Raw genomic sequence first — 26,663 nt, 5'->3', positions numbered from 1 at the left:
ATGAGCTCATTAACCTTGGGGAAGATGGCTGGACGCAGCGGATGGACACCCCTCCCTCCTGCCCCTACCGATGCTGTAACCACAGGCAACCGCCATCAGAACGCAGCCAGGGAGTCAGAGATGATCTCAGGAAACACTCAGCAGCATTTTCTTCAAAGCTTCCCAGCTTACAGTGCAAAGCTGGCTTATCACGGGGGGCTAATTCCAGATTAGAGTCCAATACATACCTGTTTGAAGCCAAATGTGAAATTCAGCTTCATTTAGATGAACTGTGTCCAACAGCGAGTTCGGTTGTTAAAATACACTGTATGTCCAAATGTTTGTGGACACCCCTTCTAATGAATGCATGAAGCAACTTTAAGTTGCGCTCATTACTGCTGACATAGATTTGCAGCTTTTCTAGTCCCTGTATGTCTGCTGCTGTATACCCTGTATACCCGAGCCATGCTGCTTTGCCATCAGTGGCCGGAGTCAGAGAGAGCACAATTGCACAATTGGCTGTGTTTGCACCCTTCATCCATCTAAGGCGATGTTGGCCGGAACAGGTGCCTGTTAGCAAGTGCAGTGGAGCTGAGGACCTGTGTACATGTTGGCTGCCCGGCCATTGACGGCAGTTGGAAAAGAGGTGGTGGCTTGCTTGCATGTATCGGAAAAGACATCCTTACCCTCCTAGTGCTGAGAGCATTGCTAGTGCTAGGTCTAGCTCACACCTGGCATTAGAAGGCATGGTGCCAATTGGTTGATGTTTATCTGCTCCAGAAAGACCATGCCTCCTAATGCCAGGTGTGAGCTAGAGGGGTGTAAAGCCCCCCAGCATTGAGCTGTGGAGCATTGGAACTTTTGTGTGTTCTCTGGTATAATGGTGAATGCCGCCCCATCCAATCCTTTTGGGATAAATTGGGGAGTTGGGGGATGATAAGGTGGGGTTGAGATCATCCAACATCCCGACCTCACTAAACACTGTCTCTGAATGCATCAACCAGATCCTCACAGCAATGCTCCTCCAAAATCTAGTGGAAAACCTTCTTCTGTGGACAGTAGAGACAGTTACTCCAACAAAAGCAGGATCAACTCTTTTTTAATACCCTTAATTTGATCAGAACAAACTATGAAAGAACAGGTGTCCCAATACTTTTGTCCATATAGTGTAGCATTGGGGCATTTTCAGAAAAAATAAAATGTTGTCTTAGTCACATCATGAAAATCTGTATTTCTGCCAATGACCATAAATCTGCAGGTGCTTTGTTGGGGCCCTAGCAGCCTGTGTAACCGTAAATGGTGTTCCAGTGTTTTACTTTATTTACGGTGAAGAACGAGACAGATCTGCTGCTAGAAACCCTATAAAAAGGTCTACAGGAGGGAAAACAGACTCAGAAAGTGCACATTTGCAAAACTGACAGCCCAACAGCTCAACGCAGTAAACATTCTCATCCATAACGAAACAGCTAAAAACACGGCTGCTTCCTTTGTTTTTATTGTGAACGGGTTCGGCCTGGTTCGCCCCGCTGAGTTACAGATGGAGTCTTGTTTGAACAGAGCACAGAAACACCAGCAGCAAAATAAGGATATTGCTTGTAAAATTTTTGCCCCACATCAGCAGAACAGAAGCGCACTGCGAGCTGTATTACGGAAATATGGCTGCCAGGGAAGCAGCTCTGCCTCTTATTACGGCCTGCCTGTGCTACTACAGTCGCAGGCCCCAGCTCAGCATACGGGTAGTGGTTGCAAGACGCCTAAGGAAACTCTGAGAGGGAATATTTGTGCTGTCTGTTACACTGCTACAGTCTTAAAAAAGAAGGTGCTTCATATAGTTCTTTAAGTGATGCCAGATAAGAGACCCACACAAGTAAAATACTTCCCATTTACAAATACACTATATGGACAAAAGTATTGGGACACCTGCTCATTCATTGTTTCTTCCAAATCTAGGGCATAAAAAAAAATAATAGAGCTTATCCTGCTTTTGTTGGAGTAATTGTCTCTACTGTCCAGGGAAGAAGGATTTCTACTAGATTTTAGATTTTAGAGCAATGCTATGAGAGTTTGATTGATGCATTCAATGATGCAGGTCAGGATGTTGGTTGATCACCACCCCAACTCATCACAAAAGTATTGGATGGAGCTCTACCATCCATCATTCCAGGGAACACAGTTCTTCCACTGCTCCACAGCTCAATGCTGGGGGGCTTTACACCCCTCTAGCCCACGCCTGGCATTAGGCAGCATGGTGCCAATAGGTTCATGTTTATCTGCTCCAGAGAGTCCTATTCTATTGGCAGTACTTCTCTACGGGGACTAGACAAGCTATGTGTATATGTGTGTGTTCATTTGCACATCTGTCAGCAGCAATGTGTGCAACTTAAAGTTACTGAAAGCATTCATTAGAAGGGGTGTCCACAAACATTTGGACGTATAGTGTGTCTATTACAAACATGATGTGAACCAAAAGTGTCTCAAAGAACCATATGAAGCACCTTTATTTATTTGAAGATTTGAACTTTGTGCTCTGAAGGACAGACTCATGCATAGATAATCAGTTCTGTAGCGATCCGGTTGCTATATATGGCCTCACTTCCTCGTTTCTAACAATCCGGGGCTGGTTTTCCAGACTGGAATTAAGCCTAGTCCTGGACTAAATAAAAAAAAAATAACTGAAAGGAAAATCATAGTCCACAACTAGGCTGGAAAACCGTCTGGGGAAACTTGCCCGCAGTGTGATGACCAATTTCAGGTGTGGTCTGTCTCCCACACATCAGTTACCGAATAGCCGTAATCCATGTAAAACCATTGTAAAGCTCTTTATGTGCAGATTATTATCTACAGATTGCATGTATATAAAATCATTTACTAAAGTTCTGACAGAAATCTGAAATGAAGCAAATCACATATACTACTGTTCAAAAGTTTGGGATCATTCCGTCATATTAAGAACTTATTTCATATATAACTATACAGTAACAGATGTTCTACTGAAAAAGAAAAGTTATTAAATAGTGAACAGCATATTAGTGAGAAAAGAAAATCATGATAACTCTTTGACCTTCAATCGTGTCGTGCATATTTGCAAGTAAAACACAGTTTTGGGGAGCGTGTCGAAGCTAGCTGAGTGTATTATCTTGCTTATGGGAGGTGGGAGGCATTTAGTGGTTGATACTGTGTGCTTTAGAGACCCAGCAAGTCATTACATTTTATATATATATAGATAGATAGATAGATAGATAGATAGATATAGATAGATATATATCATATTATATCTATCTATATATATATATGATATGATATATGATATGATATATGATAAGATGAACTGTAATGAATACACCATCAGGACAAATGTAAAGGGACGCACCTCTTTATCACTGAATTCAGGTGTTTCATTCAGTCGTGTTACCACATGGGTGTAAAATCAAGCCTCTAGCCATGCAGTCTGCCTTTCCACACATCAGTGAAAGAATGGGAGGTTCTAAAGAGCTCACTGAACTCCAGCGTGGTTCTGTATGCAATAGGAGACACCACTGCACCAACAACAACAACAAGTCAGCTGGTGAAGTTTCCTCCCTCCTAGATCTTCCTCCATCAGCTGTGAGTGGTGTTATTATTGAACAGTGGAAGAGTTTAGGAGGAACAGCTCACAGAGAGCAGCTCAGCCACCGAGTGTCTGTCAGACCACGTAAAGTTACAGAGCGGGGTCAGGGCCGAGTGCTGAGTTCAGAGCAGAGTGCAGAAAAGCCTCCAACTGACTCAATAACTGCAGAGCTCCAGACCTGCTGCTGCTGTTAGAGCTTAGAGCAAAAGGGGCCCAACAGAATGGGATGTCATAAAAGCTCCTATAGGTGTCCCAATACTTTTGTCCATATAGTGTACGGCCAGGAACGTTCACATTGTAATGTCAGCTAGTTGTCAACAATGGTTTTTTTTTATGCTTTACTCACTATTTCAAGTATGTGCAACAAGAAGGTTTTAAGTGATTAAAATATACTGTAATGATTTCCTTACAGTGGATTATAACGATCTACTCAAAACGTAACTCCTGTAGAACTTTCTCAGAATCCTCTACAGCTCCAGTCATCATTTAAATGTATTTGTAATTAAAGATTAATTACTTTTTATACATTTATCTGCAGCCACTTTAGTTTTCTATTGAAAATATAGGTTCCAAACTCTTCAACAGTAGTGCATGTCAGATATAGCTGACGTCCTAGTCCATAATCTCCCATTTATGATCATCTGATCAACACTGTATCTAAAAAAATAGCTACTATCCCACATTCAACATCTTCCCTGCAACTCAGCACAGTAATAAAGCTTAGTATTTGTAGTGCATGTGTTGTATCAAAACCCTCCTTCACGCTAAACCTATTCTACTGACCACACAGTCCACTACAGGTCAGTGGGTTTGACCACATCGTCACTTTATCCCAGCCACTATAGTCCCCCCGAGGGCAGACGAGGTGCCATATTAACTTTTAAAGCTTGCCGTTTTTGATTTGTGGCACTGGATGATGTCTTTGTTCAGTGTGTGCTGATATGGCATTAGGGCTTAATGCTCTCAGGATGAATTGTGGCTTTTGAGTGACCACATGAAAGTCCTGAAAGTGAAAGAGGCTAAGAAGGTACGTCATTAGAGTCAACTCAACAGAGCTCCTTCAAAAGACCACTAGCCTCTCAATCCAGTACAGACAGAGGTCTGTGCAAGTGTGTTAGGGTGTGTGTGCGCGACGTAGCGCTTCTTGTTTACGGACAATCACTGCCGTCGTACACCACCGGCTGCTCCACGCTGAGTCTGTACAGCACTTTCTTTGAGATGAATCTGCAGAGAGAAAGCCACAGTTACATGGAGGCTGGGAGTGTTCAGGTTAGGGCTCCACAATATACTGTTTGTTAAAGGAATACTCCAGCGCGTTTCAAGCCTTCCGGTCTTTAGGATTTTGTTTTTCAGTGGCCTACAATGACCAGAGATGAGGCATTAAACCCTAGGAACACTGTACCAACTGTTAAGCATGGTGGTGGTAGCATAATGGGATCGTTCTGTTGCCATTGGAACTGGTACATTGATGAGACAGAGGAAACAATTATAGATTTTTTTTTGTGCATACAATGACCAAAGAAGAGACATTCAACCCCAGGAACACTGGGCCAACTGTTAAGCATGGTGCTGGTAGCATCAAGGGAATGTTCCATTGCCAGCAAAACTGGTACACTGCACAAAGTGGATCAGCTAAACAGTTAAAACTTGACCACTACTGGATGTTCTAACAATGAACCAAAACCCATATCAGGCCCCCAAACACACACCAGAGGTGGTTGTGGAATGGATAAAGCTTTTGGAACAGTCAATCCAAAGTCCTGACCTCAATCTTTTTTTTCCCACCTAATTATTGTTTTTCTTCTATTAAGGATATAAACTGATCAGCCACAACATTAGTACCACTGACAGGTGTTGTAAAAACACTAATCATCTTCATCTACAGCGTCATTTTTTAAGGGATGGATTCATTAGGCAGTAAAAGAACAGTCAGCTCTTGATGGTGATGGTGTTGTTAAAAGCAGAAAAATGGGCAAGCGTAAGAACCAAGAACCAAACTGTGAAGGCTGGACAACAGACTGGGTCAGACCATCTCCAAAACATAAGACAGATCTTGTGGGATGTTCCCAGTACGCAGTGGTCAGTACCTACCAAACATTCTCCAAGAAAGGACAACCGGTGAACCGGCGTCAGGATCATGAACACAAGGCTCACTGATGCTCATAGAAGCCTCACCTCACAACTTACAGGACTTAAATGACCTGCTGCTAACATACTGGAGCCACTGATACAGATACCACAGGACACCTTCAGTGGTCTTGAGGAGTCCATGCCTCAAATGGTCAGCTCTGTTGTGGCGGCACAATGGGGACTCACTCAATATTAGGCATAACTAATGTTATGGCTGATCGGTGTATGTTGTAACTCAATCTGCCTCAGGAAAGTAAAGTAAAAAAAAGACGTAGCCAAACATCCCAGAGGGTCTGTGAATGCAGACCTGGAGAAGGAGTTGTCGAAGATCAGGGAGTATTCTCCAGGGTTGCGTGCTTTCAGCTGACCCTGCATGCTTTCTTTATGAGAGTTACACCTGGTTAGTGGGATCAGGACCTGCAAGACAGAGAGAAAGAGCATTAGAGAGCCGGTGAGAGGATGAACACTCTCTGAAAGATAGCAATTAGAAAAAAGAAATACGTCCAACAGCATCACGTAATTGGGACACCAAAAAAATCTACTGTTTTCTGTTTACAGTTACAGAAAAAAGGGTTTTATGAGATTAAATAGATTAAATATGAATATTTTATCAGAAAAAATGTATCTCTCAAAATTGTAAAAATGAAGATCAAATGTTTATATGTTCAAATATGTAACATGTAAAATTATATTTTAAATATAATTTTGGTAATCATACTGTAAATGACATCCACAGCACATACTTTAATTACCATAAAACTTACCAAAAGTAAAACATTTGTCTTTATAGGGACTTAAAACAACAAACTTGATCCAAAATTGAAGGAAATTAATCAGACTAGGTTATTTTTAAGTACTATATTACATTCAACCAGCATTTTGGTTATTAATTATATTTTTATTATGTGGATATTAAATAAATAATTTATTTTATAACTGCTCTATTTTGTAGCTGCTCTACAACCTTCCCATTTATTCAGCTGAAACCAAAATGGTGTGATGGAAAACATCAATTTCTCTTGAACATAACTCTTGAAGAATAATTCTGAGCTTGAATGGGATGGTCAGGGGCCACTTTTCCACTGCAGGGCTGACCGGTTCTAAGCACCCGTGCCTTTTTCACTCCTACAACGCTTTCTAAACACTTGGGTCCGTAGTTCTAACTGTAAGCCAAAGTCAAAGTCAAAGTCGTCACACACTCGCGTCAAACCTCATTCCTCAGTTACTTTCAAACAGACCCAAAGCAATACTTGGCATCTTACATCTATAAAAATGTATAACGGAGTGGAGCGGCACGTCACAGCCTTAGCAACCATTTGGCCCAGCAGTGGAAAGGAGGGCAGAGTTACCTTGGCCTGCTCTAGCGGCGTTTCCCCACTCTCTCGATAAACCACGCTAAAGGAGATGCTCTTAGGTGCGGAGGAGAAAACCCAGCTGATGGTGGGTCCGGCCCTGTTCACAGTGATGGGAATCAGGCTGTAACAACTGGACTTGATGAAGAGCTCTCTAAAGTCCTCTCCAAACTCAGCAATTTCCTTCACGGAGAATGCCTCAGACAGCCTGTAAGGACACAGCCACACCACACAAACACACACAGTCACCCAACAGGTGATTACATGCAGCATACAGAAGCCATATATGCTTCCTGTAGTGATCTGTCAGAATGTCAGTGTGCATCAGGTTGCGTCTTAAACATTTTGGTTGTATTGTGGTGATATATTACACTACTATCAAGTGATCTATATGCTCTTTTGATTGGTCTGATAGTGCTTATACAGTATGTGCACATACGTGATCTCTCCAGACTTGAGCAGGCAGATCTCGGCATCCTGCACTGAGGCCAGCAGCTCCTCCGGCGACTCTTCCGCTGTGAGATCACCACCACTGGCACTTCCACTGCTCCTGTAATATTCAACATAACTGCATTTAACACACACTGCCCAAACTCTCTTACTGGGACACATTCCAGCCTTTAAAAGTTTGGAATCGATGTTTTCAATATCATTAAACCACTGCGCCTGAGCATAAATGACCTTTACAGGCTTGCAGGCTGTATTTATACTGTATCAGTAATTATTACTGTATGTAATTATATCAGCCAATTATTATGGCAACTGGATATTGTGTTGGTGGTGGAACTCACAGCTCTTCTTGGCCTTGCTGCGCACTCCCAGGGGTCAGAGCCGTGGTGTAGGGCAGCGAGTCTCCGTCGTAGATGCAGTTCACCTCCTCGTCTGTGATGATATCGAACGCTGCGTCGTCTGGACGGGGGCACTGCAGCGCCACTGCGTGGACGAGATAGCACATCATGCTTATTAGACATCTGAGACCAACTGGTCCCTAGTCATCACAGCGGCAACATGATGAGAAGCATCCACTGATCACTTAACACACTTAAGTCATTTCTGCCACATTTTCCCTGAAACACTGAGATCACACAGCCACACACTCTGTTGGGGCATGTTTTACATGTCAGATATACCCAAATGTAGAGTCTGGGAGCTGGGCTGAATTAGGCTTGGAGTGGCAGCAGAAGCAGATCATTGGAAATGCACTCAAATGTCCAGTTTTTCCATTGAATTGAATGTTGAGGGTGATTTTCTACTTCTGACAGCTCTACAACACTCCCAGGCTGCTCTGTGAAATACTCTCTCTCTCATGTGGATTTAAAACAGCTAAAAAAAATAGAATCTTAGATCAGATCAGATCAGATCTTAGATCAGATAAAATCCACTCACATAAGGAAGGAAAAACATGAGTTCAGAAAATGGGCCCTAAACAACCATGCAAAGACTCGGGTCGGCTCTACAGAATCAGGACATGTCTGAACCACATTTGAGCGCTGTGTTATCACAAAGATATTAATAGACACATCAAGAAACATCAACACGCCGACGCATTCGTATCCTTAGGCTTAAGGATATGTGGTTCTAGCGATGTGACTAGTCAGATCTGTGGATCTGTAGAGCTGAAGCTGAAAAAAATTGGATCAATGGATCTCTGAAATTAGAGTTTCTACTAGTAAAAAAAACTGCAGTCATGTGATTTTAGATTGTGAGCTTTTCGGGAGCCAATATCTACTATGTGCAATTCCACCTATACAAATACACAAGAAACTCCATAAAAGGCCGGACGCCGAGCCAGGTGTGGAGTATTAAATTAATCATTAATAAACTATACAAGAAAATAAATAAATAAATAAATAAATAAATAAACAGAGCTTGCCCTCAAGGTCTGAAGCAACCCCTAACTTCTCACCTGTGACGCTGGGCATGTTGGGTCTGGTAGGAGTAGATGCCAAAGGGCTGTACGGTGGGTGAGCAGGACTGCCCAGCTCCTCCTGAGGGTGGCGCTCAACCACTGCGCTGTGCTGAGTGTAGCAGTCCTTGCAGCAGCGCTCTCTACTGCCGCCATGCTGGGTGCTGACTGTATTACTGCAGCAGTAATAGCAGAAGGGACGACCACAGAGCCTAACAACAAGACAAGACCAAAACCACCCCCAGCCCCCAAACAAAAAAACATTAGAACTACACCAGCTTTCTCACAAGTTAGTTGAGGCCATCATTTATAACATATGGGGTGGGCAGTGGTAGCTCAGCGGTTAGAGCTCCGGGGTATTGATGAGAGGGTTGTGGGTTTGGTACCCAGACGCTGGAGTTGGCTGCCCACCACTCTGGGTGTGTGTGTGTGTGCTCACTGCCCCTAGTTCACTAGTGTGTGAATGTGTGTGTTCACTACCACAGATGGGTAAAATGCGGAGGACACATTTTGCGGTACATAGTACAGTGACAAATACGTGCACCTTTACTTTTATATGATACATTTGTGCATAATAATAATAATAATAATAATAATAATAATAAAAGACCACCTACTGAATTAACTTTACCATATTGCTACTGGTCTTATACAGTCATTTGAAAATATAGGACACCACAAGAAACCCTTTTGTCTTTTTTAACATATGTGATCTTCATTTGATGATCATTTGAGAAATGGAGGCAACTGAAGGTGTCTGAAATAGCATTTGTAAAATATGCTTAATATAAATGCAGTATTTCTAATAAGGTAAAAGCCAGCTCATGGTTTAGAACATGGTTCGAGAGGATTCTGGAGGAGTCTGTCTTACTTAAACCTCATGGCCAGATCCAAAGAGCTCTCTGCAGCCTTCAGAAAGGCTGAGGCTGTAGATACATGGGAGTCTGGGAAGGGGTTTAAAAAGATCCCAGAACAATCAGAAATCAGTCATTCCACTGTCCGCTAAGTCCTTTACACATGGAGACCATTACAAACCACAGCCAACATGGCCAGGTCAGACCATCCTAGCAAGTTCAGAGCCCCATGAGCAGACCACAAGATGTGTAAAAGAGTCTCCAACAGTCCTAAAATGTCATCATGGGACCTCTTACAGGTAGCTCTTACCACAGTTGTTGTCAGTATAGACAGTGGAAAATGGAATGTGCTGCTTACTTGCAGTTGTGTCTGCGCAGCCACCAGCTGAACTGCGTGTGGCAGCTAAGGCAGTAGGGTAAATCTCTGTCCGTCTGCTCCTCTGCTCTCAGCTTCTGCTCAAACTCCAGAGCGTCTGACTTCTGCCACAGTGCATCCTTATCCCTGCAGGGGGCGCCAGAAAGCTAGAAATGACACTTCTTCAAAAAGATTTACAAAGGCCAAATGACGGAGGAAACTCAGACATGCTGTTTAGTATTAAGGCAGTGGTGCAGCTATTCTGAATGTAACCGCAACTTGGTGGCTACAGGCTTACGGTACCTAATAAGCTCGATAAGCCTCTCCTCCAGGTTTCTCTTGGTGCGGTAAAGATCATCCAACTCCGCAGACGTCTTCAAATCGCACGTCTGCTTCTCCAAGGCAATTCTACGCAGGTTCTCACTGAGGTCCTGACAGGCTTTTTGGGCGAGGGCAAATTCTTCCTGAGCTCTGAGACAGACACAAACGCAACACACATAAGTGTCAAACACCCAGAAACGTCTGACACAACTCGGCTGTCTGAAATGCGTCACTGAATTGGCTCACTTAGACAAATCCCCTTTCATCTGGTTTAGCTGTTCTTCCTTCTGTAGAAGCAGAGCATCACAGTTTGCAATGTAGGTGGTTTTCTCCTCAATCATCTGACCGTAGCTGCTGTTAACAGCCTTCAGAAACACACAAAATACACAGTTAAGTATTGTAACACATAAACACACCCTGTGCAAAATATTTACGATATTATAAAGCTAACTATCTGAGCCCAAATGCTTCATGGTATTAAGATCACCTTCACAGGAATTAACTGGAGAGCATTTCATGTGATGCTCACTTTTCCATTTAACACTGATCTTTGAGATAAGAGGTTTTTGGGAACCTCTAAGCCCAGGGTAGTATGTGTTTGGTTGCTTAGTCCACAATATTAGAATAAATGTATACAATAATGTGGCATCATTAGGGATAGACTCATCAATCCCCTGCAAACAGATGTTTATTTAACTGATTTTCACCCATTTTCTCCCCAATTTGGACTGTCAATTAGTACCCAACCCATACGTAGCACTTATTTTTGGTGTGTTGCGATGCTGGTGAGAGCACCATCTACCCACCCAGGCAAGAGCAAGGTCAACTGTGCCCACTCTGGGCCTCGGCTGCCGATTGCTATGACCTGACCAGTATTCAAACCAGCGATGCTCTGGTCATGGACAGCGCCTTAGTCCACTGGACCACCCTGGGCCCCAGATGTTTTTAAATAATTTGCTTGGGTACTTACATCCTTTTAAATGTTACACAAAAATGACCCATTACAAGTCAGTGGACCCTTAACGTTCTTTTAAGGGTAAAATGCTGCATAGTGTTGCTTTAAACACCTGACCATACTGTAGCACACACTTCTTCTACCAGTGTCTGGGTAGTGCTTACATCCTGCCCATCCTTGTGCTAATCTGAGCTGCAAATTAGACAACAGATGCGGTTGCCCAGGGCAACATCCCTGTGGAAGCTTGTACCTCAAGCTCTGCCAGTTTGGTCCCCAGGGTGAACACCTTCGCCTGCTCGGCATCCATCTGAGCTCTCACTCCCTGCAGCTCCTCATTCAAAACCTGTACACAGACAACAAGGCTTGCAACAGTCAGATCAGTGTCGGTAACTCCAAGTCTCATTCCGTGATGTGCAAGCGTGTTGTACACTCAGTAAACTTCTATTAAGTAAGCAAAGTTTAGGATAACAACCTTTATCTGGTTCTGGTGCTGCACAGATTCCTCACTCAGCTGAAGCCGAACAGCATCCACCTCTTTCTGGCCGCCCTCCCGCAGGTTCCTGGCCTCTTTCTGCACCTCTTCCAGCCTGTCCTGCAGTTCCTGCACAGCTTTGGAGAGTTGCTCCTTTTCTTTCAGCTCCTGCAGCAGCCGGGCATTGTCTTTGCTTAGGGTATCCACTGAGAGGCTAAGAGTCTGGGCCTCCTTCTGTGCCTCCTCTTCCAGCTCCCGAAGTCTGTCCGAAAGCTCCTCCCAGCGCAGCTGAGCCTCCTCGTTCTGGCCGGTCAACATGCACACATGCACGCCAAGCTCTGCCGTTTCAGTATTGGCCCTGTGCAGGGCCTCCCGGGCGTCTCCGTTCTCCAGAGCCAGGGTGCTGTTTTGCCTCTTCAGTGTGCGAAGGTCCTCCCTCATGGACGCCACCTGAGCTTGGAGTTCGGATCTGGACCGGGCCTCACTGTCCCGCTCCTTTGCCAATGCCTCTTCTCTCTCTCTGCAGCGAAGAAGCTCCTCAATGTGCCGGCGGTTCAGCTCCTCCACCTGGGCCTTGAGCTGTTCAGCCTGGGCACGCAGGTCCTCCCTGGAGGCTTCGGTCACTTCCTGCAGTGCCTGGAGCTTCATCTTCTCATCAGCACTAACCTGAACCTGGGCCCGGAGCTCCACCACCTCCTCCTGGAGCCTGGACACCTCCTTCATGTTGAGGTCCAGTTGGGCCTCAGCTAGGGCAAGCCTAGAGGCCGCTTGTCCAGTCTCAAAGCTCTGGGTTAGGTAGAGGTCTTTGTTCTGCTCTACCTTCCTGACCATAGCGTCCTCTTCACCTCTGACAATATTCAAGAGTGTGTCGGACCCTGACTCACCCTCCTCAGAACTTTGTCTACTACCTAGACCTTCATGTCTCTCCTTCAGAGCAACCTGAAGCTTCTTAACGTCCTTCTCCAACCTCATCATCTCCACTTCCCTCGTGCTGCTCTCGATCCGGGCTTGTTGGAGGCTCTCCTCCAGACGGTGGTTTTCTTCCAGGAGGTTTTTCTCCCTCTCTTCCACCACAAGCCCTGACAAATCCAGCCGGGCTTTGAGCTCCTTCTCTGAGGCTTTCAGAGTGGCTACTTCTCTTTCCATGGCCACCCTGCTCTGGGCCAGCTCCCTGCCGCTCTCCTCAGTCCTCTTGACCGTCTGAAGCAACTTGGCATTGATTTCCATGAGATTGGCGCACTGGGTCTTGTACTCATCCAGCTTTTTGCTCTGGCTTTCCAGCTTCTGGGTGAGTCCGGACAGTTTCCGGCTTTGGGCGTCCAGCTGCTGGACCTTCTGAGTGCTGACGGAGAGTTCTGTCCTCTTCGATTTCAGCTGCTCTTGCAGTGATGCAATCTGACCATCCAGTGCCACCTTTAGGCCAGCGCTCTTCTGTTGCAGATCCTCACGTTCCTTCTTTATCTCCTCCACCTGCCGCTCTCTTTCCTCCAGCAAGCTCTGCACGTCCCGCAGCTGGGTGTGCAGGTTCCCTGCCTCCCGCTCCTTAAGAGACAGTGCCCCCTGGAGGCGACTGACAGCCGCTTGGAGCTCACCTGCTTGTTGAACCGTTGTGGTTTTGTCCTCCTCAACGGATGCTCGAAGCCTGGCAAATTTCTCCTCACTCTCTTTCAGCTTCTCCTCCCGAGCCTTGAGCTCTTGGGCCAGCCTCTCAGCCTTCCTGCTCTGATCCTCACTCTCACGCCTGGCTTCCAGCCTCTCCACTTCCACCTCTTTCAGCTTGCTCAGCAGCTCCTGGATCTTCCAGGCCGAATCGCAATAGCTGGCCACCTGCTGGCCTTTCTCGCTCAGTGCTCCATCTAACTTAGCTAGCAGCTCCATGTTCTTGTTCTCTGCAATGCTAAGTCGTTCCTCAAGGTTTCTTGAAGTCTCCTGTGAGTCGGCTTCAAGGTCTTCAGTCCACTGCCCGTTGGCCTTCTCTGCCTCCTGCTTCCTGAATGAGTCAGAGGACAGATCACTCCTCTTACGTATCTTCTGATCGTCTCTCTCAGCAGTGAGCAGCTTCTCACGGAGATCACTGACCTCCTGCCTTAACTCCGCAGCTTCGTCAGTGAGCACACGGACCTGTTCCAGAAGCTGCTGCTGCCGTAGCTCTGACTGGTCAAGCTCAATGCGGAGGTCATCTGCGGCACTACAAGAGAGTTCTCCTAGTTCTCCTAGATCCCCAAGCAAGCTGGTGCCAAAGTCTGGGCCGGGGAGGAACTCTGGGGCCTGCTACAAAAGGAGAACGAATTTAGAGACAAAAGTATTGGGACACCAGCTCATTCATTGCTTCTCCTGAAATCAGGGGGGTCTAACCTGTCTACTGTCCTGGAAAGGCTTTTCACTACATTTTGGAGCTCTGAAGTATGAATTACATTGCATTCAGAGACAAAAGCGTTCATGAAGTCAGGATGCTGGATGATCAACACCCCACCTCCCCATCCCCAACTCCCCAACTCATCCCAAAAGTACTGGATTTAGCACCATCCATCACTCCAGAGAACACAGTTAGCTCCACTGCTCCAGAGCTCAATGCTAGGGGGCTTTATACCCCTCTAGCCAACGCCTGGCATTAGGCAGCATGGTGCCAACAGGTCCATGATTAGCCCTATTTGATTGGCAGTGCTTCTCTACAGGGACTAGATAAGCTGTGTACTGAGCCGTGTGCATCCGGCAATGGGTGCAACGTAAAAGAACTGAATGTGTTCATTAGAAAGGGTGTCCACAAACATTTGGACACATAGTGGATGATTTTGCTGACATTGTATTAGATTGTGCTTGTTTGTGCAGAACAAATTAAAATGAAAGTGAACCTGTGAGTAGTTGCTGACCAGGCTGGTCACACTGGAGCAGCGGCTAGGCGGTCTCCACCCGTGAACAGAGGATACTGCTGATCCAAGAGTTCTCCTACAACCCACAAAGACAAACATACCTGTAATTAAAATACTGTTGGAAAAACACTTGTGTCCTTTGAGATTATGGCTACTCTACTGAAATCTTTAGTCCCAGCGGTATATAACGGTATATAGGTAATATACAGGACAGGACCAGCTTTAAAGGCCACCGTTGCTTTATTCAACCAGCTGCTTATTAGTGAGCATAAGCCAAAAAAAAAGGAAAACGGCCTGCACAACCTGGCAAAAGTTGGCCACTCCGAGTCTAGATCATATCCTCTGGACGCCACGTCAAACTGGACCTCGTTCAGCTCATACAGGTGATTGATGATGTCAGCGTTGAGGTGGGACTTCAGAAAGGGGCTACGGGCGTAGTACCAGTCACTGCATGAAAAGAAAAAAGGCCATCACATATCTAAATATCTTAATATAAACTTGTAAACAACTCCAAACAAGCGTTCCAATGCGATCAGGTATGCAGAAGTGATAGAAATGAGCAGTTTCATTACTCCTAAACACTGTGAAGGTTCATAAACAAGCTCTGCGTGTCGTGCCAAGAGGAAGAAAGAGTTGCTCTGTAATTTCAGACAGAAGTAAAACTCCAGCAGGGAACAGAAATTGGCATTCAAGCTGAGGTCTTATGAACTGTGTTTTTAGTCATACTCTTCAGCATTGCAAGCTTTTAAAAAAAGCCAGAACTGCATCGTAAGATTTTATTCCACAATTATCTGGCAACGCAGCACAAATTTGAGGCACTAAAACTGCAGATTGGACTCCAATGTTTAACTGGCAATGTCAAACTCTTTCTCTTCCAAAGAAGAAACTTGCGTAACGGATTAGCTCCAACTGCTTAAGCTTCTTTGGGATTTGCAAAAATATTTATTTAATTTTTTTTTTTTTGCATAATTTGTCGAATTTATTCAATTTTTTCTTCCAATTCTGATTCAGTACTGTCAATTAACCCGCCCAGTCCGTAGCTCCCCCTAGCACTAGCAATGCTCCCGACACTAGGAGGGTAAGGACTTAACACACGTCTCCTCCGATTTGTGCAATGTTGGTCAACACCTCTTTTCAAACTTCCGCTGATGCAGCATCACCAGGCAGGCGACACACTTGGGGGAACGTGTTGGGTCCCAAGCTCCACCACACCAGTTAACAGAAGCCTGTGCTGGCCAACATCGCTTAATCCACACACCTGGAGCGAGCACGGCCAACTGTGCTCTCTCAGATTCCGGACGCTGATGGCAAAGCTACTTTTAGCTTTTACTGCTTTTGGCACCTAATCACATTATTTCAGATTGTGTTTCTCAGCAATAGGAAAGTTTTTACTGTAGAAGCTTCAGATCTCATCAGAACGGATGCAGGTGAACATAAATCCAGTGAAAAGGAGCAAGAGTCTCTTATTCTGAAGAAATAGGTGAGCTAGTCTGAGCTAGTAATTTTGTGAGCTAGTCTGAAGAACAGAGCTCGGTTCCTCCAGGTTTCTCCTGGACGCCCCCCAGTCCAGCCAGCACAGCGTGGAGGATGTGTTCAACTCCATCAGCAGCAGCAGCAGCAGCAGCAGCAGCAGCAGCAGCAGCAGCAGCAGCAGCAGCAGCTCACCTGATTTACCATCATTAAGCCCTGATTTACCACCAAACCAGGTGTTGATCTGAGGAGAACTCTAAATAATACTAGACTCCATGAGGAGAACTTTGGAGATGTTCTAATGATGAACACAGTGATGGAGAACCATGCTTTTGCATGAATTTTATTAATATTTATTATAATATCACTGTTCCTGAGAACCGGTAACTACAGAAAACAAGGACGCCGTGCTTCCTTTCTCTTCCATTCTATAGAAATGAAGCCAAAACTGTCTGCCATGTGATCAAATCTGCAACCAGAGGAATAGAGTAAAGCCACATTCACCTACTCATTTGGTAGATCCCCCTTCTCCCAGACCAAGCTTGTGTCTCAGACCGCCTTTACTAAGCTCACAGCGCAGAAGCCGAGCAGATTTTCCGGGAAGTGGAACAGTTTCAACAGTAAAAGTGCAGCTCAAGCAAGTTCTACTACAACTCAGTTCCTCCAGGTAATGAACAGAAAGGGCGCCATGCAGCCCCTGCAGATGACCGGGCCAGGCTGTCAATCACTTAGTTCCTAAGTGTAGCCCTGCCTTCTTATGACAGAGCAGAGTAAAGGTTAAAAACTGATTTCTGGGGGAAAATAAAGAATGTGGGAGAACTAAGTGTTATAGTGACATAGGGGGCAGTGGCGGCTCAGCTTAGAGCTCCAGCTATTGATGACAGGGTTGTGGGTTCGACAACCGGGCCCTTCACCCTCTCTGCTCTCCGAGCGCTGGAGTTGACTGCCCACCACTCTGGGTGTGTGTGTGTGCTCCTTACTCCTAGGTGTGTGTGTGTGTGTGTGTGTGTTCACTACCACAGATGGGTCAAATGCAGAGGCCAAGTATAGTATAGTGACACATACAGTAATTCAGTCATTCATTCAATCTACATTACTTTTAATGAAAGCAGTGATGTGAAACCACTACTTTTTGTTTCTATTTATTCAAATTTTATAGTTTTTCTTAAAATAAAAAGAGAACTCAATCTACAGAATGTTTTGTTCAGCTGTTTTGCTCAACTTACTTCGCACCTAACGTCACACCGTTTGTGTTAGGTGGAAGTACATTCAGTCCTCCATGACCACTTTTACCCGACATCAGCAGTTTCTTAGAAGAGTCGTTTTTACTTGAAATGAAAGCCTTCTGTGACTTGATGGAACTTTAACACTAACGCAACCAGTACTCTTCCAGTCACTGCTCGCTTCCCCATTCTTCTGCGGCTATTTTCTAACAAGAACTTTCACTTCAGTTGATCCAACAGACTGGATGCAGATACTAGTTTTGAAATCACAAGGCTGTAGGACAACACACACACATGTACATACATGTATGTATGTATGTGTGTACATATATATATATATATATATATATATATATATATATATATATATATATATATATATATTATATATACACAGTTTAGCCTTCTATGATTATTAGTATGTAAAAGCTGCTTATCTGGGGGCAGTAAGTGTTTATTTGCTCAGTAAAACACTGATATTATAATAAATATTAATAAAAATTGTATAAAAAGTGGTGGTGGTTTTCCATCACTGTGTTCATCATTGGAACATCAGACGTTCTCCTCATGGAGTCTAGTATTATTTAGAGTTCTCCTCAGATCAACACCTGGTTTGGTGGTAAATCAGGGCTTAATGATGGTAAATCAGGTGAGCTGCTGCTGCTGCTGCTGGTGGAGTTGAACACATCCTCCACGCTGTGCTGGCTGGACTGGGGGGCGTCCAGGAGAAACCTGGAGGAACCGAGCTCTGTTCTTCAGACTAGCTCACAGACAAGATCTCACTACTTTCTTCAGAACGAGAAGCTCCTCAGTCATTTTTATTGTAGTATGAACTACTGAAACTACTCAATAATATACATTTTTAAATGAACTGTTTTTGTCTTTGCGGGTTTACCTACCAAGTGACTTTTTGGTTCATAAGGCATTGCTGAAGAGTGTCTGCCAGTCTCTGGTGCACCAGGCAGTAGCGAATGAAGGCCCGACCTTTCCCCAGTGACGTCTTCAGCTGCAGCACACACACAAAAAGAAGTAGTCATTTTATTACATTATCTGCCTAATACTGACTCCGACCCCTTGTGCTGCCACAATCCGTCTGACCATTCTAGGCATTCTGGACTCCACAAGATCTCTAAAGGTGTCTGTAGAGACATAAGATGTTAGCTGCAGACCTTTCAAGTCCTGTAAGTTGCGAGGTGAGGCCTCCATGAGCATCAGTGAGCCCTAGGTGCCCATGACCCTGTCGCGGGTTCATCGGATGTTCTTCCTTGGAGCATCGGACTTTGGTGGCATATGGTGTTGCTGATACTGGGTAGCAGAACAACACCTCCAGAGTCTGCTAGTCATGCGAATATTGGATGCTAATATTGGGGAACCAGGCTTTGTGACAGTAGCTCTTCCTGAGCCAGTGTCTGCAAACTCATGATCCATGTGATACATGGAGAAGCGAAAGCAGGGCTAGGCTAAAAGCTAACATACCAGCTCTACCAGCTCTTCTCTCAATCATCCGACTCCCTCAGCTGAACCAAACTGGTGCTAGGAAAGCCAAAAGCGAACCCAGGGACAATCTCGTCAGCTTGCTAACGGCACATCGCGCTGAGAGGACAGCTACGCTATCTAGTAAGACTGTGAACAGTCAAACCAGCCATCAGAGATGATCTTTTTTTTTAATCTGAGGTAAAAAAAAAAAACAGGGTGGTAAATAGGCTTGTTAAAGGGTCACATGCTTACTATTTATACATCAGAAAATTATGGCACCTTTAGAAACCTACAAGGCATACACACATCACGGACAGCACCGAAAAACCCTAAAAGGCAAAAACCAGCATCCTAAGGTGAGGAGGTTAAAAGTTCTGAGCGGACTTACCAGATTACCCACCGCCAGCCCACTGTGTGAGTGTGTGACTCACCCAGAAGCACAGCAGATGGCTGGATTACAGTAAGTGGCCAAATTAAAGAACATACGGCCGGCAGATGGGACTGCCATGCCGCAGCTGACGGAGGACACACTCGCTGTGTTACCGGGATTCCGTCAAATTGTTTGTCATGTGCTAAAGGCATCTCACTGAAATCTCTCTCAGTCAGCTGTGAGGACATATGCAAATCTTAAAAGAAGAAAGAGGAGAAAATGAATAACTGCAGTTTGGATCTTCTATGGAAACAAATCTACAGGAGGAAGTCTCTCAGAGGAGATGCAGGCCTTGCCAAACCAGGCCTTGCCAAACCAGGCCTTGCCAAATCAGCATGACCGAATTACCTGACCTGGTACGAGCACTGAGACTACTCATAGTCTACCACTCTCCTAATGCGCTGGCACAGTCTTCTAGGTCTGTTTCACAGCCACTTATGATGTTGTTCGTGTTAAGTGTAAACCTCAGACCTCAGTTACGATTCTTTAGAAAATGATTCAGTGTGTCATCAACATGAAATCATGAAATACAACAACTTCCTTTGATACTTCTGCAATCAAGAAATTGCAGAGATAAAATATTTGTGCCATTTTATGGTTTTTAGATGAGAAAAAAGTTTTCATGGCAAGGGAAATGACCTTAAATATAGTCAATATGTTAAATAATTCTCATTTTGTCCTAATTGAAGGCATATTATTTGGTTCTTTTTAGGGCTGCCACTAACTACTATTTGTCGATTATTTTGATTAATTCAGTGGATTCTGTGGATTGAATGAATTCCTTTTCCTCCATAAAATAAATATCATATAAAATTATTTTTATCTGGACAAAACTGTAAATAAAAATAGAAAAAAAATACATATTAAACTGTTAAACTGTAAGTTTATACAAGAACTAGTGGTGCAGTGTGCTAGAATAATATCAGAATAGAATCTTTAGATATGGTTTATATTCAATCAAGCCCACAGTGCACGAACACACACACTGACAACAACCAGCTCCATAGTGTTTGACTGAGTGTGATCAGTGGGTGTTTTCATAGATGCTCACCTGACACTCAACTAACATTCAACTGACTGTCTATTAAAGGCAACTGACTTCTACGTTGAATGTAAAGGACTGCCTATTGAATGTAACCTGCACCTAACCCTAACCTTAACCCCTACCCTTTTAGGGTTGGGTTTAGGGTTAAATTTGAGGTTTAGGATAAGGTCTGGGTTACTGATAGGTTTTAGGGGTGATTCAAGGGTAAGGTTAAGGTTAGGTTATCAATAGATATCAACAGTCATTTGTGGTCAACTTAAGAGTTCTCTTACATTTAATACACAATCAGCTGAGCGTAAGCTGAAATGGACCATCTGTGTGATACCTAACAATCTCAAAAGGAGAAATATTAGGTAGCTATATTATCTACATAAGATATTTTCACTTGCCAAGACACTATTTCTGTGCTGAGTCACTAACCTCAAGTACCTTTCTTATCAGACAGGGTCTTACATTTCCCTCTACCTTCCTAATCAATAAAGGTCAGCTGAAGCCCTACAATCAAAAGTCTTACAGATATCTCTACTACTGTCATTCTACAAGGTATGTGAAGCATTCAAAGGAACCGACAGAACAACATTCCTTGCCTTGATAACTACACTGCACAACTACGTAACTATGTAGCTGTGTAAGTAGAGCATGTCATCTAGATATACTGTTTTCTATCCTCTGAGCTCTAGCACTACAGCACATAACCAACCTCAGGCTGAGATTTCCTGCTTGACGTTCCAATGAGAAGAGCAGAGGAGTGTGAGAAAACAAACAAATAAAACAAATAAAATAATTATTCAAGAAATGTAAGAGCAATCAGATGTGGATGCCATCAAGCCTGACCACAACCAACTCCAAGTGTGTGTCTGTGTGTATATATGTGCCGTCTGGGGCACACATGCTATGGATTACCTCAGGGATAGACTTGACAAAGCGGATCCCGTCATTAGCCCCCTTTATCTTTGCCAGACAGTCGCAGAAATAGTCCCAATAGTCTTTTCTGCTGCCCAGAAAGGTCGTCTTCTCTTTCTGGTCAAACTGGAGGAGAAGAAACAGGCGTTGTTTTAGAAGATGTTTCTTAGTCAAATGATAACAAACAGCTACAGCTGACAGATAGAGATTCACCCATACGGGATTTCGAACTATAACCAAGCTATGAAGAGCAGTGAGGGAGTAAGTCAGGTAAATAGGACATGCCCACTATAGTCAACATGTAGGGGAGTTGGGGGCACAACATATTAACTGATTACAATATCACTTCACATCCTCAGTAATGCAATTCTCAGCCCTTATTCCAATAGAAATCAATTGTCCAAATTAACCTGCGGCCAATATATCAGATCTTATATATTATATAATAATAATTATAAGATATAATACTTAAATACTTTATAATATAGAATATTTTGTACAGTGAAACAGCATTTTGATCAAGACAATATTTTGATGTTTTGGAAACAGTGTTTTCCTGTTATTCCATGTACAGGATTTTGCTTTAGCTATTTAACAGTACTTCCCCATTATTCTACATACCTTTTTTTTGTGATGAAGAATTTTTATTTTACAAAACAACAAACGATAGCAAAAAGCACACATAAGAGACATAGACAGTTACAATGATCATAGGTACAACATCACAAAATTAAATAAGGGATGAAATCCAAAATATGTAACACAAACATTTGCCATGTTTTAACAGTCATATGCTTAGCATGGTTAAGTCGCGCAGCTGTACATTCAAGTTTTACTATGTTAAGTAAGTTAACAACCCAGAACGATTCTGGAGAAGTCCAGGGGTAATCCAGTTTTGTAGGATTGCCTTTTTAGCTGCAGTAAATCCAGAAAACAATAGTTCACTCTGTAGAACCTTTAACCCTGTAAATTGTCATTCGTTCCACATACCTCTTTTTTCAGTCGTAAAAACAAACAGTTACTTGTCTGGATATTTAGACTTTCATTTTATTTGTTTTGCTCTCAGACTGCTTTGTTGATTGCACATTTCTCTTATTATTACATATACTATTTAACAATATTTCCCATTATTCCATGTGTTATGTACAGTGTTTTCCAATTATTTCATTTACAGGATTTTGCTTTTAGCTATTTAACAGTATTTATCGGTACATTTCACAGTAAATAAACACTAATAAGCACTAAATTACCCTTAAATTAACAGCATTACATTACTGGCAGCTGTGGCTGCCAGAGATTTACTTGATGGTTTGGTCCAGCTGTACCTGGGGCCTGCATTATAATCAAGCAGACGCTATTTTAATTTCGTTAAGGTAGATTTTTAACAAAGTTTTACTATTTACATTAAATAATTACTGTAAAAATTAAATTGAATAAATATAATATATATTTAATATAATATATAATGAAAAAAAATGATCTAGTTTCTGGATTATGTTACCATTTACCGTTTCACATTTTTCCCCATTTGCAGGCTTTTGTTATTTTACAGTATTTACCCTGTAAATTTCACACATTTTTATAATCTACTAAACCGTCCTGACGAGTGTAACTAGAGCGCCATACCTGCAGTAAGTATTCCAGTTTAGAGGAGAACTTGTGGAGACTGGAGCAGTCATCTGTGATTGGTTCCCCACTCTCTGCATGCTCCTTACTCAACTCAGCAACAGCGTCTGCACAAGAAGATACATGAATATCATAGCACATAAACATACTTGATATGGACAAGTACACAACTGCCATTTTTAAGACCTGAATGTGGCACCAATGAAATATCACCAAAGTCTAAAAGTCCCCAAAAAAAACCCTCTGAAATAAATACACTATCTGGACAAAAGTATTGGGACACTGGCTCATTGACTGTTTATCCTGCTTTTGTTGAAGTAACTGTCTGTACTGTCCACTGAAGGCTTTTTACTTGATTTTGGAGCATTGCTGTGAGGATACAAACTAGTAGAAAGCCTTCAGTTACTCCAACAAAAGCAGGATAATAAACAATGAATGAGCAGGTGTCCCAATACTTCTGTCCATATCGTGTATTTATTTCAAGAATGTTTTTTGACTTTACTGCTGATGACTTTATCATTATCAGACTGAATCAAACAGAAATGACTGAGTGTGTTTGTGTGTTTCTGGATACCATGCAAGTCCCTGATAATCCTTTGGAGCTGATTTTCCCCAACTGTTACTGATGCCATAGTGAAGCCAGAGGATGAAGGTAGTTTACAGGGGTACAGGTTTACTCTGTCAGCATGCTGTCCGCTGTATGAAAGACACACAGAAGGTACAAAGAAGGGGTTAGGGAGTCCCAAACAGACAAGATGTGACAAATAACCACTTCCTTTTTAACAGTTTTCACTTTTTAACAGTGTGACAGTTTTACTGTCAGTCATAAAAACAAACAGTTACTTTTTCTTTTTGCATTTTTATTATTTTATTTTACTTTTATTCAAGTATATACAACAATTTCTTCATTATCATTCTTTCCCCACAATATTTGTTTTTGGTTTCCTTCTCAGACTGTTTTGCAGATTGCAAACTTGTGAAGAAGTGCCAACATAAATAACATCAAATCAAATTAAATGAAAGTTTATTATTTTCTATAGCTTTTTTATGTATTATTTAATATACTACATGCATTTGTTGTTTATATCATTTAACCAGCCATTCAACAGTCTACTGTTAACAACCATGCTTATTGACTCACAAACGCTACAACCCAGGGCACTGCCAGGGATTTTGGGTCCCATGAAAAGAAATGACACTGGGCCCCACAACCCTTAACAATTCTGCCAAAATACTGGGCCCCTGTCAGTCACAGCCCTCTAGAATCCTCCTAACTTTCTGGACTTCATACTACATAAAAAGTATATCTCGGCAAGAGAAATATTGCCAATCTAACCAATATATCTAATATCACTCACTCTGAGATTGTTGCCAGGGCTTTCTAAGAACATCCTATTTATCTCTACTTGTTGTTGAGGAGACTGTTAGTGCTTAATACACACTGATCAGCTGCAGGTTTCATTACTAACAGTGTGATTAGACTGGGTTAATTAGATGAAGAGATGCAGATGTTGAGTATAAATCACTGTATTCAGTACAGGAGAGGATCTGAATAGTGTTTTTTAAGAATCTGTCACTACTGATGTTTTTGTCTGTGATTAAATGTTTTGTAATAACTCTGGTGTATAGTGAAAAATGTCTTTAAATATTGTGCTATAGTATTGTTTACCATATCGCCCAGCCTCACCTTACAATAATAGAAATATAGAATAAGTCTCACAATAACAAAAATAGATCTTACAATACTTAAAATATAAAACAAGTCTACTAATACTAAAAATAAATGTCTTAGAATAATATAAATATATAATAGGTCTTACTATAATAAAATATATAAAAAGTCTTACAATGATAAAAGTCTTACAATAACACAAATATGTAATGCAAATATGTAAAGTCTTACAATAATAAAAATATATGCCTTACAATAATTAAAATAATGTCTTACAATAATAAAATAATGTCTTACAATATACAATATATACAAATCTTACAATCATGTAAATAATAATAATAATAATAATGACAATACAATATTTATTATACTTTTATATATACTTATTATTACAATAATAATCATTTTAAAAGGTTTAATCTAATTATTTTGAGTTATTAATAAGTCTTGCAATAATATACATATATAATAAAAAATAATGTCTTACAATAATTAAAATATATACAAATCTTACAATCGTGTAAACTATAATAAAGTAATGACAATATAATATTTATTATACTTATATATATATATACACTTATTACAATGATAATACTAGTAATAATAATGTTTTAATAGCATTATTTATGTTATAATTATTATATATATTAAAGTATTTCAATAATATACATATATAATATATAAGTCTTACAATAATAAAAAATAATGTCTTAATAATTACAATATAATATGTATTATACTTATATATACTTATTACAATGATAATACTAGTAATAAGAAAAGGAATAATGTTTAGCATTATTTATATTATAATTATTAATAATATAAGTATTGCAGTAATATACATATATAATAATTCTAACAATATTAAAGTCTGAAAGTTGTCAGCTGATGTATGATTATTGATGGACACCCCAGTCTGCACTAACCCTAACCCTGGTCACTGCAAAGCCACTGGCTGAGCCAGAGACTAGCAGTGTTACTGGTTAAGTGTGAAACCAGTGTGAGGAGAGTTGCCCTAAAACTCCTAAAACTCTTCAGCCACACTTCTGCTCTTCATGACGAGGTCCAGACCAGTCTGACCTGACCACTCTGCTCACGACGAAAACGTCAAGCTGGGAGCCAGGCCATTAACCTCAAACACACAGCCCACCTCCCCAGCACAGACACCGCGCAACCCTCCGCACGGGGGAGGAGAGTGCACCTGCTGCTGCTGCTGCTGCTGCGATCCCCCCACTTCCAGGGAGAAATCTGACCACAAAACCCGCGCTGTCATCGCGCGACATGGCCGGTTTAAGACCCCAACAAAGAATCGATACGGTACACGGCAGAATGACAGATAAACAAGCGTAGAGACGTACTGTATTTCCTCAGAGGAAAGCTGATCCTCCAAATCGATTACTGTTCAGCTGGGAGAAGCTTGCTAGCGTTCCTGGAGGGCGGTACCAGGCGCTGAGTGACAGGCGCCTCAGCCAATCAGGGAGATGCGATCCGAGCGCCTGGCTGGGGAGCATGGCTAGTTTGGTTGCACGACGAGGTAAATAAGATCATGTGACTGGTGGTGGCCAGTGTTAGGGATGCTAACAGTTGGGATAACTCATCCTAAAATAGACTACAGACCTCCATAAAAGTGCGGTTAATTGTTTAAAATATTAAAATATTAAATATTTACATGTATTAACCACACTTTTGAATATATTAAATATTTTAATATAATAATAAATTAATTAAATGAAATATAAAAGTTAAAAAGTAATTGTATTTTTTGTTCATAAGCACTAGCGAATCTACACGCAACTTTTGATAATCTAATAATGTTAAATAATTTATTGGAGAATTTATTAAAATTATGATATTTTAGGAAAAGCATGGCTACTTTGGTTGCAAGAGGAGGTAAACAGAGATCACGTGACTGGCGGTGGTGGTGGTGTTAGGGATGTCAATAGTAGAATAAAAGTGCGGTTAATTCATTGAAAATATGAATATATTTGCATTTATTAACCACACTTTT

At 42.2% G+C, this 26,663-nt stretch overlaps 1 protein-coding gene across 1 annotated transcript; it reads right to left on the bottom strand.

Annotated features, from left to right (window-relative positions):
- Nucleotides 1–1,068: 1,068 nt before the first annotated feature.
- On the bottom strand, nucleotides 1,069–26,098 carry fyco1b (FYVE and coiled-coil domain autophagy adaptor 1b). Its single transcript, XM_072668900.1, has 18 exons — nucleotides 26,014–26,098; nucleotides 23,549–23,670; nucleotides 22,975–23,081; nucleotides 21,349–21,474; nucleotides 18,394–18,500; nucleotides 15,105–15,248; nucleotides 14,784–14,877; nucleotides 11,932–14,202; nucleotides 11,710–11,802; nucleotides 10,751–10,869; nucleotides 10,487–10,654; nucleotides 10,187–10,330; nucleotides 8,975–9,186; nucleotides 7,860–8,001; nucleotides 7,508–7,618; nucleotides 7,066–7,276; nucleotides 6,024–6,133; nucleotides 1,069–4,810 (listed from the first exon to the last, which is right to left on the bottom strand). The coding sequence occupies exons 2-18, from the start codon at nucleotides 23,604–23,606 to the stop codon at nucleotides 4,735–4,737; spliced, it is 4,293 nt and encodes a 1,430-aa protein (XP_072525001.1). The 5' UTR covers nucleotides 23,607–23,670; nucleotides 26,014–26,098; the 3' UTR covers nucleotides 1,069–4,734.
- Between the last annotated feature and the right edge of the window lie 565 nt (nucleotides 26,099–26,663).

Source organism: Salminus brasiliensis, chromosome 23 (genome assembly GCF_030463535.1).
Source record: "Salminus brasiliensis chromosome 23, fSalBra1.hap2, whole genome shotgun sequence".
Classification (NCBI taxonomy): Eukaryota; Metazoa; Chordata; class Actinopteri; order Characiformes; family Bryconidae; genus Salminus; species Salminus brasiliensis.
Note: the sequence above shows the minus strand (reverse complement) of the source record. Positions and strands in the feature narration are given on the sequence as shown.

What these genes read in the sequence shown, in the direction of transcription:
- fyco1b (XM_072668900.1), bottom strand. Translation starts at nt 23,606, where the DNA reads ATGGCATCAGTAACAGTTGGGGAAAATCAGCTCCAAAGGATTATCAGG. An exon ending in TGGTCAGCAACTACTCACAG is followed by an intron (nt 14,203 to 14,783) that starts GTTCACTTTCAT and finishes CTCCTTTTGTAG; the next exon opens with CAGGCCCCAGAGTTCCTCCC. An exon ending in CTGCGCAGACACAACTGCAA is followed by an intron (nt 9,187 to 10,186) that starts GTAAGCAGCACA and finishes TCTTGTTGTTAG; the next exon opens with GCTCTGTGGTCGTCCCTTCT.